This window comes from Erinaceus europaeus, chromosome 16, assembly GCF_950295315.1.
Source record: "Erinaceus europaeus chromosome 16, mEriEur2.1, whole genome shotgun sequence".
NCBI classification, from domain to species: domain Eukaryota; kingdom Metazoa; phylum Chordata; class Mammalia; order Eulipotyphla; family Erinaceidae; genus Erinaceus; species Erinaceus europaeus.
This window is the reverse complement of record NC_080177.1, coordinates 50,862,782-50,875,926: the sequence shown is the minus strand read 5'-3', so window position 1 is coordinate 50,875,926 and position 13,145 is coordinate 50,862,782. Positions and strand designations below refer to the sequence as shown.

The following is a 13,145-nucleotide window of genomic DNA, read 5'->3' as shown; positions in this document are numbered from 1 at the left end:
TGTTGAAAACATAAAACTATGCCAATTGACATTCTAGAGGAAATATGCAAAACTGTAGAAAAAAATCAAGGAAAGGAATTTCTAGTTTTAGTAACAGTTTCGTCATTTATTCATATAAATATGTTACATTAAATCTTTGAGCATCTGTGCTAATGAAGATTACAGCTCTTTCCCATCTATAAGTTACATTGCTAAATAAAAGGTAGGAATTTTAAAGGTATACAATAAAAAAGGCAAATGAAGATGCCAGACAGGAAAGATAATACCAAAACCTTAGGAGAAGAAAGTGGAAGAGAACGATGTTTGGCTCTGGTTTCTAGAGCTAACTAAGGCCTGTGTAAGTGATGTTAACAAAATTAAAAATTATATAACCCATATGAGGTGAAGTTATGCAACATCTACACAGTTAAAACTCAGTCTAGGAAAATTTGAATAGTGTATCACAAGGCCTGGCAAAAAAAATAAAAGAAACCTTTTAATTCTTGTTTACAACAAAAATAATTACTAAGGATGTTGATACTTTAAGGAGATGAGAGAAAATCCTAAACACCTTAAAGTTAACGAATGATAAATGAAAATAAATTACACAAGACTAATTATTGTAAAAAAAAAAAAAATACTGGTACTGACAGAACTGTCCATTATTTTAGCATGCTTCTCTTACTGCTTTATTAATGAAGGTAAGGTAGCTAGAAGAGTTTGCATAGACTCATATGTTAGAAACATTATTTAGGCCCATGTTCAGTGGGGAAGCAATTACAGAAGCCAGACCTTCAACTTTCTGCATCTCACAATGACTTTGGGTCTATACTCCCAGAGGGTTAAAGAATAGGAAAGCTATCAGGGGAGGGGATGGGATACAGAGTTTTGGTGGTAGAAATTGTGTGAAGTTGTCCCCTCTTATCCTATGGTTTAGTCAATGTTTCCTTTTTATAAATAAAAAAATTAAAAAAAAATAAATAAAAATCATTATTTAGTATACAATGAGCCTAAGTGTTACATTCAGATTTGGTCACAGTTTTACTTTGGGTCACAAGGACAAGGAAAGGCTGTGCCTGCTTTAATGCATCTCCAGCCTTTTAAATCACCAGACTATAAAGGAATTATGGGAAAATAAATATTTTACTACTAGCTTTTGTATGTCATAATTCTTTCCAAATGTTATTACTTTGCTGATACTTTATGTGTGTGTATGCATATGCTAAACTTATTTCCTTGCTGCCACTAGACCTTTTAATCTATAGCAGTCAGTCCAATAGAACTTTCTTTGATAATGCCAGAAATGTTCTGTTTGTGCTGAGCATGCTAGCCAATATTTGTAACTGCTAACTGATTGCTTAGTTACTTGAGTACTTAAAATGTGGTAAGGAACTGAATGTAATTTAGTTAACTTTTTATGTGGCACCAAGGAATGGAAATGGGGAGTCATTTATTCACAGTATTACTGAGCGACTGCCCTGGCCCAATTATTTACATTCTCTGTTCTTAGGAAGAGAGATGGAGAAACAGCAAGATACTGCTTCATCATTTGTGGAGTTCTTGCTATTGTCCTTGGTTTTCCATGTGATAGAACCCTGGGACTCCTGCTTATTAAGGCATGTCCTTAACCCACTGAGCTTTCCCCTGACCAAAAATTAAATTTTATGTAATTTAAAGAACTGTAACTAGTATTTGCATAGCACAAAAAGGGTATAATAAAAGTCAAGAGAATAGTCTTTCCTTAAACTGCAAAAGAGATGGCTAGTTTATGATTTGAGTGCAAAACAGAATGATAGAATACTTATAGAACATTCATTTCACCAACAATAGAGATAAATCAAAGTAAGAAAAAAACTTGTTAGTCTTTTTAAATCAAACCATTTAAAAAAGAAATTGATAAGGAAACAAAAATCTCAATAAATCATTTAATAACTACCACACAAATGTGCAAAGTCATGGCAAAAAATTATTGTAGATAAAAACTTTATTGATTCAAGGTCACAGAATTCTAGTTTAGAGTCTGGCTCGTTGGTTATCATATGAGTACCAGTTTTTGTTTGTTTGCTTGGGGGTGGGGTGGAGACTTGTTTGGTTTTGGAAGTTGCTGAGGCTTCACTGCTCAAGGATGATTTTTTTTTTTTTTTTCAGTCAGAGACAGGATCAACCATAGGTCAAAGTATGGCAGACCAAGCACCTTCCTACTTGAACTGTCTAGCTGATCCAATCTGAAGTACTTTTTAAAAATACAGATTTCTATAGAAAGCCTACTTTTAAAATTTTTTAGATACTTCTGATGTGTAACTACATTTAGGAATAACTACCTAGTTGAGTATCAGTACACTGTAAAACTCATCTCTTTGAGCTAGTTATCTGAAAGTGTTTCATTATAAATTCTGTTCAGTGTGGCCAGGTGGTGGTGCTCCTGGTTGAGTGTACATGTTACAATGCATAAGGACCCAGGTTCAAGACCCCTGGTCCCTACCTGCAGGAAAGCTTTGTGAGTTGGTGAAGCAGTGTTGCAGGTGTCTCTCTGTGCCTCTCTATCACCACCTTCCCTTTTGATTTTTAGCTGTCTGTAGCCAATAAATAAATAAATAAATAAATAAGGATTATTAAAAAAAATTAAAACTCTGTTCAGTGGGGCCCTGGTAGAGCATACATGTGACCTTGTGTGAGGACCTGGATGTGAGCTCCTGGCCACCACAAGGGGAAGTACCTATAGGGGGAAGTTTCACAAGCAGTGAAGCTACATGCTGAGGTGTCTCTCCTATCTCTGTCTAGCTCTGTCTCTCATCCTCTATCAAAAGAAAAAAATGGTTGTTGGGAGCAGCAGAGTTTTGCAGGTACCAAGCCCCAGCTATAAACCTGGTAACAAAGAAGTAACAATAATAGCAATATAATTCTATCTGGAATAATTAAATTCTAAGCAAGACTAAAATCAGGAATTTCTGGGATTAGAGAAGATAGCTTACCAGCAAAATGCATGCTTTGCCATGTGTGCAACCCAGGCTCAAGCCTTGACATCATTATAAGACCCCAGACACAATTTTAGCCATGTACCTTCTTATAATCCAAGCAAAATATCAAAGATAAAGACTTCTCAATTATATGCTATTCAAACAAGAACACATCAGATCTCAGAATGACTGCAGTCTTTCCAGAAACTAGGTACAACCTGTATAAGAGAGCTGGAAGATGAATAAAGGGGAAACGGGGGGCAGGAGGGATAAAAATGGGAAGAATGATTTTCCTTATGTAATACCACATTATGAAAACCTTGAGTTCCTTATGGATCACCCACCTATCCTTTGCTTTCCTTGAAATTTCTGTAATCTAAATAGCATCACTAAGTATATTTTAGATAGTATATGTGATGATACAACATGTTTTATGGAGGTGACGTAGGACGCAGAAGGCGGTGAGGACGTGAGCGCAGTCACTCCTTCCTCTTTCTTGACTCCATTTTCGTGTCGGCGGCAGCCGGGTCTGCGCACTAGTCGCCGACATGCAGGTGTTTGTTCGCGCCCAGGAGCTCCACACCCTCGAGGTGACTGGCCAGGAGACGGTCGCCCAGATCAATGCTCATGTGGCCTCGTTGGAGGGCATCGCCCCGGAAGACCAGGTCCTGCTGCTGGCGGGCGTGCCCCTGGAGGACGAGGTGGTGCTGGGCCAGTGCGGCGTGGAGGCGCTGAGCACGCTGGAGGTGGCCGGCCGCGTGCTGGGAGGTAAAGTCCATGGTTTTCTGGCCCGTGCTGGGAAAGTGAGAGGTCAGACTCCCAAGGTGACCAAACAGGAAAAGAAGAAGAAGACCGGCCGGGCCAAGAGGCGGATGCAGTACAACCGTCGCTTTGGTAACGTCGTGCCCACCTCTGGAAAGAAGAAGGGTCCCAATGCCAACTCTTAAACCCTTGTAATCCGGCTTTCTCAAATAAAGCCATTTGCTGCGTTAAAAAAAAAAAAAAAATGTTTTATGAACAAAAGTACATCGAAACAGGAGTGGAATCATAAATTTGATGAATTTTAATAAAGCAGGATAATCTTAGAGTTTGCACTTCCAAGATTCAATCTGAAAAAGGAACAAAATTGGCATTAAAAATATACTGTATGAGCAATGGAATACTACTCAGCTGTAAAAAATGGTGACTTCACCGTTTTCAGCCGATCTTGGATGGACCTTGAAAAAATCATGTTGAGTGAAATAAGTCAGAAACAGAAGGATGAATATGGGATGATCTCACTCTCAGGCAGAAGTTGAAAAACAAGATCAGAAAAGAAAACACAAGTAGAACCTGAAATGGAATTGGCATATTGCACCCAAGTGAAAGACTCTGGGGTGGGTAGGTGGGGAGAATACAGGTCCATGAAGGATGATAAATGATATAGTGGGGGTTGTATTGTTAAATGGGAAACTGGGGAATGTTATGCATGTACAAATTATTGTATTTACTGTTGAATGTAAAACATTAATTCCCCAATAAAGAAATAAATTAATATATATATATATATATACTGTATGAGAAAAAAAATTTTCACTCCAAAGCAAAATTAAAAAAAAAACAAACTCTGAACATCTTAGACATACTGGGTCCAGTCCATAAGATAGGTCACCTGAACAGTGGAACTGCTTTGTTATGCATTCAATCCAGGTTTGAGTCTGGCCTACATCACAATGGAGGAAGCTATGGAATCTGATGAAGATATTGGTTAAGCAGTTTTTGGACTACGCGGGCGGGGGGGGGGGGTTACAGAGAATTTCTTAGATATGCTCATATTTTTGTATTTGAAAGTTTACTTATAATATGACTGTTTCTTTAGGGTTTTTTTTGTTTTTAAATACTCATTTTTCTAATGTTTTTTATTTTATTTATTTATTGGCTAGAGACAGAAATCAAGAGGGAGTGGGGAAATAAAAAAGGAAGGAGGGAGCGAGGGAGAGAAAGACTCTGCACTGCTTCACCATTCATGAAGCTTGCCCTATGTAGGTGAGGACTGGGGCCTTGAACCTAGTTCCTTACACATATATGTGCCTGGTTTTTTTTTTTGTTGCTACCCCTGACTTGTAGTTTTCTTAATTAGTTGCTTTTCTAAGCTACGTTTGTAAAGTCTTATTTTTTGCCACATGTAGTCTGTTATGCCTCTTTGCCTCTTTTCTCTTAGCCTGTGACCACTGAATGATTTGACAGATTTCCTTTAATACCAGGAAGTAAAGAGAGAAAACCCCAGTCTTTTCAGTTTATCTCTATAACAGTATTCTTTCAGTGTTGTTATAACTCTGTCTTACCCTTGCTTATTGCTTGAGCTGAGTCTAGAGGTCAGTCTGAGATAAAAACTTAAGGTCTTCTCAGATCTTTCCTGGATGTGTATGTGGGCTTCTGTATCCCAGACTATTCGAGATCAGTTTTGATTGCTACTCCCTAGAGAAATCGTCTCTCCAGGTTGTCCTCATTTGGTATGTCTGTTGTTGGCCTCCACTTTGACATTAGCCTCTGAGAGCTGGTTGTTTATTTGCTGTGTCCTTAGTGCATTTGAGGGGTGCAAAGCCAGTCCTTCACATAGCTCTGAAACTTCACAATTCTTGGAGACTGAGGCCTACTCTTTTCCCTAGATATCCAGGCACCAAGATATCACACTGATGTTCAGGATCATTGCTGGGGCAGGGGTAGGGAAGTAGAGCTGTCCTATCACACAAGTTTGCCACTTTTTTGATGCAGTATTTCCTGTAAACTTTTGCCTGCTTTTCAGGTTTCTTGAAAACTTGATTGACAATTTTTTTCCTCCCCCCTCCCCTCACTGCTTCTCTTGGAGGATGATCCTTTGTAGCTAGCTGCTTTCTACTACCACCTCCTCTTACCTTTTTAATGGAATTACTAGATAATTGAATATAATTAATATAATGTATGCAGCTTTTCTTTAGCAACAGTACTGTAAATAGTGAATTTTCAGCAAAAATTGAGTTCATCTTAATGTTGTGTTTGAAAGTGAAAAGTCTAGAACTTTGAGAGATCTCACATTGCACAATTAGGATTAGTTGCTGGCCATTTACAAATTTTTTGTTACCAGTATGACATTCTCAGAGGAATTCTCTAAATATCTTCTATAAGCTAAAATGTTATTAACATTTTATAACTGTGTACCTGTAGAATCATGGGGGGTGTTTATATCACCTCTGCTGTCTACTTTTCTTTTTAAATTTTTTAAATTTAATTTTTATATTACTGGATAGAGACAGAGAGAAATTGAGAGGGGGATAGATAGATAGATAGATAAATAGATAGATAGATAGAGAAAGAGACACCTGCAGCCTTGCTTGACCACTTATGAAGATTTCCTCCTGAAGGTGGGGACCAGGGACTTGAACCTGGGTCCTTGCACGTTGTGTGGTATGTATTTAACTAGGAGTGCCACCATCTGACCCTGCTGTCTACTTCTCTAAAAGCACCCTTGAAAGGTATTTAAAGGAAGATATGAGTGGGCCAAGAGATAGTTTACTGAGTAGTTCATGTGCCTTGCTACCATGTACAATTCAGGTTCAACTCCTGGCATAACAGGGAGTAAGTACTGTGTCACTGAGGGAACTCCAGTGCTGCAGTGTCTTGGCAAAATATATGTTGATTTCTTACATGAAAAGAAATAAGCTTATGTATTTCATGGTATCTACTGTTATCTTCTGTGAATTTTATTCATAGACTTTGTGTATTTCTTCTGGAATGTTAGCATATTTAAGTGATTCATATATATATTTTTTAATTTTATTGTGTGTGGTGGTTTTTTAATGTCTTCTAGACTTTAGGTCTTTGCTACACTACAAGTTTGTAAATTTACTATGTTTTATTATGATGATTTTTTAAAACTTTTAAATATTTATTTTCCCTTTTGTTGCCCTTGTTTTTTATTATTGTTGTAGTTATTATTGCTGTTGTTATTGATGTCATTGTTGGATAGGACAGAGAGAAATGGAGAGAGATGGGGAAGACAGAGAGGGAGAGAAAGACACCTGCAGACATGCTTCACTGCCTGTCAAGCGACTCCCCTGCAGGTGGGGAGCCAGGGGCTTGAACTAGGATCCTGATGCTGGATCCTTATGCTTCACACCACACCCGCTTAACCCGCTGTGCTACTGCCTGACTCCCTGTAACGATTTTTATCTAACCACAAGCTCCAGTGTTATTTATTTTTGTCACTGGGACTTAGCTTGATCTTCATGTGCACAATTTCACTGCTCTAGTGGATTCCCCCCTTTCAGTCTCATAGAAACAGTGGTGGCAAGAGGGGGCAGGGTGAGGGAAGAGAAAGAGAGAAGGAAGAACATCACAGCACTGCTCTACTATTTGTATGACTTCCCTTTGCCTGATACTCTCATGCAATACCAGAAGATCTACTCACATGGTAAAATGTGTGCTCTACTATGTGATCTATCATCTGGCCCCTGAACTCTTAATATTGATGTTGATTTCCTGTCATTCATGTTCTGATTCCTTATTAACAGTGAAATTTATTTGTAGCTCTCTTCTGATATGAAATCATAGCATCAGTACTTGCAATTAAAAAGCCCGGACAGTAGTGATGCTAAAAGTCAGAGGACATAGAAAGTAATTTTAGAATACTCTGGAAGGTTGATGATACTGTCTAATAGAATATAGAGTGATTGGTTCTAAAGGTTTAAGTTGTGAATACCTCTTTCTCCTTTAGATTTTAATTTTCTTATTCACTAGGAAAACTTTTCAAGTAACCTGTGTCTTGGTTAGGTTTAAGTGTTTCTACTGTATAAACAGTTTGTAGAAGAATTAGCTACCAAAGGGAGAACTAGAGCTTTAGTTAGAAGTATTTTAGAAAATGATGTTCAAGAACCAATTTGTCAGATCTGGTTTTTTTTTTTTTTTTTTAATGAATCACTGGGAACAAGTGCCTTTTAGCTACACACTTGAAATTCAAGATTGAAATTGCTAAGTTTTTGACAGTCAGAGTAAATTATTATAAATGGCTATTGTCTCAGAGACTAACAGTCGCAAATATATACAACAGATTCCTAAATTGCAAACATTATGATGGCAAATGGTTTTATTTTTTTAATATTTATTTATTCCCTTTTGTTGCCCTTGTTTTATTGTTGTAGTTCTTATTGTTGTTGTTACTAATGTCGTCGTTGTTGGATAGGACAGAGAAATGGAGAGGGGAGGGGAAGCCAGAGGGGGAGAGAAAGGTAGACACCTGCAGACCTGCTTCACTGCCTGTGAAGCGACTCCCCTGCAAGTGGGGAGCCAGGGCTCGAACCAGGATCCTTAGAGGCGGGTCCTTGTGCTTTCCGCCAAGTGTGCTTTTAACCCGTCACTGCCCGACTCCTGGCAGATGTTTTGCTGAGTCTCACATTGACTTAATACTTAAAATATGAATTCTTTATTAAGTTATTTTTAGTCTATAAAAATCAAAATAATTCCTGAAAGAATTGTATAAAAGAAAGTGAAACATACTTCTACTATCCTAAAATAATTCCTAGGACTTTCATGTATTTTTCTAGTAATTTTAAAGTCCTAGGAATTATTTTAGGATGGTAGAAGTATCTCTCAACATAAAATGCCAGAACTGAGAAGTATTCTGGTCTTCCCTCCATAAAAATAAATGTAGACCTGAAATTCTTATGTTAGTTAGCTAGAACATGAATTATGAAATAAATTTCTTAGATTCTATGTAAAGAACAGTTGAGGTTAACATTGGAAATGATTCAGAATGGAAATAAAATGTAATCTCTTTTAGACAATAGTCTGACAAAAAGTCATAAAAGGGTTCTTATCAATTTAACAGAATTTGTGTTTTTATGATTCGTGTGATTTACAATAGATTTCTAGTTGTAAGAATGCACTTATATTTATCTTAGTGTTTCATTTCAATATTTCACATACATCTCAGAAGCATTAGAAACTTGAGTTGTCACAGTTAAAGCAATAATTTGTCTTGGTTATATTGCAGCAGATTAACATATACAGACAAGTTTGATGAGCAGTTGTGTAATTTGGTAGTGTTTACCTGTGAGGTCCTTGAGTGACATGGTAAGCAAAGTGATTTTGAACTATCCAAATGATGCATAAGAATTATGCAGTCTGTGTTGTATTGAAGCAAAGTAAAGAACTTTGGTTGTGGTGAGTCTGTCATGGGAATTGCAGACATTTTAGATACCATTCGTTAACTGATGTCTCTGAATTCTTAAAACTGATGACTTGAATGGCTTTTGCTTTTGGAAAAGCTAATTTTAAATTTTTGATCTGTTTTAGTAATAGTTATGCACGAGTGCGAGCTGTGGTGATGACCCGGGATGACTCAAGTGGTGGATGGTTACCACTTGGAGGGAGTGGACTAAGCTGCGTTACTATCTTCAGAGCCCCTCGCCAGGAAGAGAATGGCTGTGCTGACTTTTTTATTCGTGGAGAGCGACTCAGGGACAAAATGGTAATGAACAATACTGCTTGCTATAATTTTAAAATTTTATAGAATGAATTGTTTACTCAAAAGTATCATTAATTTATAGTTATTTGAAAATCATTTCTATGTCTGTAAAGTTTTGTAGGGACATAGTCAGACTTGTTCATTGTATTTATCACAGTGTTGAAACAAAGACCATGAAAATGATCCCTCACAGAAAAGAAATGTGTGGACCTCCTCGTTTTTTATTTCCCCATCTTAGTGAGCTCTCTATTTATTCCCTACTGATTAGTCATCTAGACTCACAATAGTACCTGGTTACTAAGCCTACTTTTTAACACTTCTATTCTTTTAAAAAAATATTTATTTATTTATTCCCTTTTGTTGCCCTTATTGTTTTATTGTTGTAGTTATTCTTGTTGTCATCATTGTTGGATAGGACAGAGAGCAGAGAGAAATGGAGAGAGGAGGGGAAGACAGACGGGGAGAGAAAGACAGACACCTGCAGACCTGCTTCACTGCTTGTGAAGGGACCCCCCTGCAGGTGGGGACTTGGGGGCTGAACTGGGATCCTCACACGGGTCCTTGCGTTTTGTGCCACGTGCACTTAACCCGAGCTACCGCCCGACACCCAACACTTCTGTTCTTTACCCAGTTAAATATCTGAACTTTTAAAAAACTCATTAGTGTATTTTTAAATATGAATCCATCCTTTGATAATGCTAGGCGTTTAACATCTCTTAATTAGTGTGGGAAGGTCTTTCTCATTTTGTTCCTTCAGTTTTCATTAGATTCTTCTGATTTCTTTATTAGCTGTTTCTTCCTCCTCCTCCTCCCCTCCTCTTCTTATCTCAACTTGGTTTTCCGTACCAATCATTTACATCACTCCTGTTCAAGTTTCAGTAGACACATTGCTGAGTTTTTACTTATTTAATTAATCTTCATTAAAAGGGAATGCTCTCTCTTAAAAAGAGAGTCTCTTCATGCAACAGATAATTACTCACATTTCATGTGAACTTGACACTTTTCTAGGCACTGGAGATACAAAAGTAAACAAAGATACAGAGATTCTGGTTCTTTAGAGAGACTGCATTTTCATGACAAATAAGTAAGCAAGCAAAATAAATAACATGATTGGCAGTTCTCAGAGCTAAGGGGAAAAACAAATCGAATTACAGGGAGTTTATGGGAAATTGGTTAAAATACTAAGATAAGAAAGACCTTGCTAAGAAGTAGGTACTTTTATGTAAATGTTTCCAATACAAGTAGATTTTTATGTTATCTTTTGATATGTTCGTAGTGTGTTTTCATATTTTGAGAATTTTTAAACTAGAATAAATTATATATTTTAAAGTAAGTTCTGGAGTTAAATTGTATCAGATTGTGAATGTTTTTGTGGGTTTGTTGAAAGGTATGAAAATGTGCTTCCAACACTACTGAGAAAAAAAGGAAAAATATGGAGGGTTCACACTCCCCAGCTTCTGTTTATACAATAAAACAATAGTAAACAAACAGCATAGTACTGGAATAAAAATTGAGACTTGCATCAGTGGAGTAGAGTTGAAAGCCTAGAAATATATACAACCACCTAGTATATGACAAAGGGGCCAGAAGCATTCAGTGGTGTAAAGAAAGTCTCTTCAACAGATGGTGCTGGGAAGATTGGACAGCCACATGTAGAAAAGTGAAACTAGACCACCACCTAACACCATATACCAAGGTCAAATCAAAATGGATTAAAGATCTAGATATTAGACCAGAAACTAAAGAAATTATCAGTGAATCTCTGCAGGACCTTCATATCAAAGATGTATTTGGAAACTCACACCCCTGGGAATATGAAATGAAAACGAGTAAATAAATGGGACTACGGGGTCGGGCGGTGGCGCAGTGGGTTAAGCGCACGTGGCGCAAAGCGCAGGGACCGGTGTAAGGATCCTGGTTCGAGCCCCTGGCTCCCCACCTGCAGGGGAGTCGCTTCACGGGCGGTGAAGCAGGTCTGCAGGTGTCTATCTTTCTCTCCCCCTCTCTCTGTCTTCCCCTCCTCTCTCCATTTCTCTCTGTTCTATCCAACAACAAAGCAACATCAACAATGGCAATAATAACCACAAAGAGGCTGTAGCAACTAGGGCAAAAAAAAAAGGGGGGGGGGAATGGCCTCCAGGAGCGGTGGATTCATGGTGCAGGCACCGAACCCAACAATAACCCTGGAGGAGAAAAAAAAAAAAAAAAAAAAACGGAGTTGACATTAATAAAAAAAAAATAAAATAAATGGGACTACATAAAACTTCTTCTTCTTCTAGCGTTTGCCTACATAAAACTAGAGATATTTTATACATCAAAGGCAATCTACACAAGCATAACCAGGTAACTGAGTAAATGGGAGAAGATATTTGCACATCACACATCAGATACATAACTGATACCAAGCATCTATACAGAACTGTTATAGATGTATAAAATCAACAACAATAACCCAATAAAAGTGTGGGCCAAAGAACTAAACACTTTTCTGAAGAAGAGATACACATGGCCCACACATATATGAAGAAATGCCTTACTTCAGTTATGATCAGAGAAATGCAAACCAAAACTGCACTGAGATAACCATCTCAATCCTGAGAGAATGGCATATAAAAATGAATCAGGAAATGATAGGTGTTGGTGAGGTTTTGGAGAAAAAAGAACTCTGCTACACTGCTGGTGGGAATGCAAACTGGTACAGCCTTTTTGGAAGACTTTATGGACAGTTCTTAAACAAAAATGGAATTATCTTATGATCCAGCAACACCACTCTTAGGCATTTATCCAAGGGACACTCAAACACTAATTCAAAAGGACATATACATCCCTGTGTTCATAGCACATAATAAACAATAACCAAAGAGTGGAAACAGCCTAAATGCCCATCAGCAGATGACTGGCTAAAGAAGTTATGGGGTATATGTATATTTCATGGAATACTACTCTGCAGTCCAAAAAGATGAGATTGTGTCCTTTAGGACAAAATGAATGTAACTGAAGGTGATTATCTTAGCAAAATAAGTAAAGAGATGAAAGAGGATTACTAGATGGCTTCACTCTGTGGAATCTAGAGATTGGATACACATGAATTTGAATTAAAAGTACGGAAGCAAACAAACTGTTTCTAAGACTTGTGAAAAGTATGGTGGTTATCTTTGGGAGGTGAGAGGGTAGGGAGACAGAATTTTGGGGGTGGGTGTGGTATGGAACTATGCATTGTAGTCCTACAATGTTGTAACATTAATAACAAAATAATTTAACAAAAAATGCTCCAGTAAGTAGCCATGATTATTTAATAAACTAAATAAATTGTTTCATTTTAATTTTTAGAGACAGAAAAATGAATAGGGAATGGAAAGACAGAGAGACACCTGAAGTACTTAGGTGGGGACTGGAGATGTGAGCTCAGGTCCTTGCATGTGGTAATATGTGTTCCCTACCTGGTATTGCTGCCACTGAGTTCCCAGATAAAACTTAGTATATTCTTTTTTCATGGTGCTGTTTTATGAATTTTTTTCTCATTTCTACATTGTTTCCCATACTAGTGAGTTTTCTAAAACTTTATTCACTTTTAGATAGTCCAATGATTTAAAAAAATTTTTTTAAAATTATTTTTAATTTATTGGATAGAGACATTCAGAAATTGAGAGGAAGGGGGAGATAGAGAGGGAAAGAGACAGAGAGACACCTGTAGCACTGCTTCATCACTTGTGAAACTTCCCCTCTGC

At 37.4% G+C, this 13,145-nt stretch overlaps 2 protein-coding genes across 2 annotated transcripts in view; both read left to right on the top strand.

The window, feature by feature from the left end:
• The window catches only part of SPRED1 (sprouty related EVH1 domain containing 1), a 96,186-nt gene that overhangs the window by 12,554 nt on the left and 70,487 nt on the right, over window positions 1–13,145 (top strand). The window contains exon 2 of the mRNA XM_060175158.1: window positions 9,246–9,420. Within this exon, the coding sequence (XP_060031141.1) occupies window positions 9,246–9,420 (175 nt within the window). The remainder of the gene's footprint in view (window positions 1–9,245; window positions 9,421–13,145) is intronic.
• On the top strand, window positions 3,420–3,950 carry LOC103118709 (ubiquitin-like protein FUBI). The gene has a single exon (XM_060174140.1). It carries the CDS (start codon window positions 3,485–3,487, stop codon window positions 3,881–3,883), a length of 399 nt encoding a protein of 132 aa, XP_060030123.1. The 5' UTR covers window positions 3,420–3,484; the 3' UTR covers window positions 3,884–3,950.

Excerpts from the sequence above, each read along its gene's own strand:
- LOC103118709 (XM_060174140.1), top strand. The coding sequence starts at position 3,485 with ATGCAGGTGTTTGTTCGCGCCCAGGAGCTCCACACCCTCGAGGTGACT.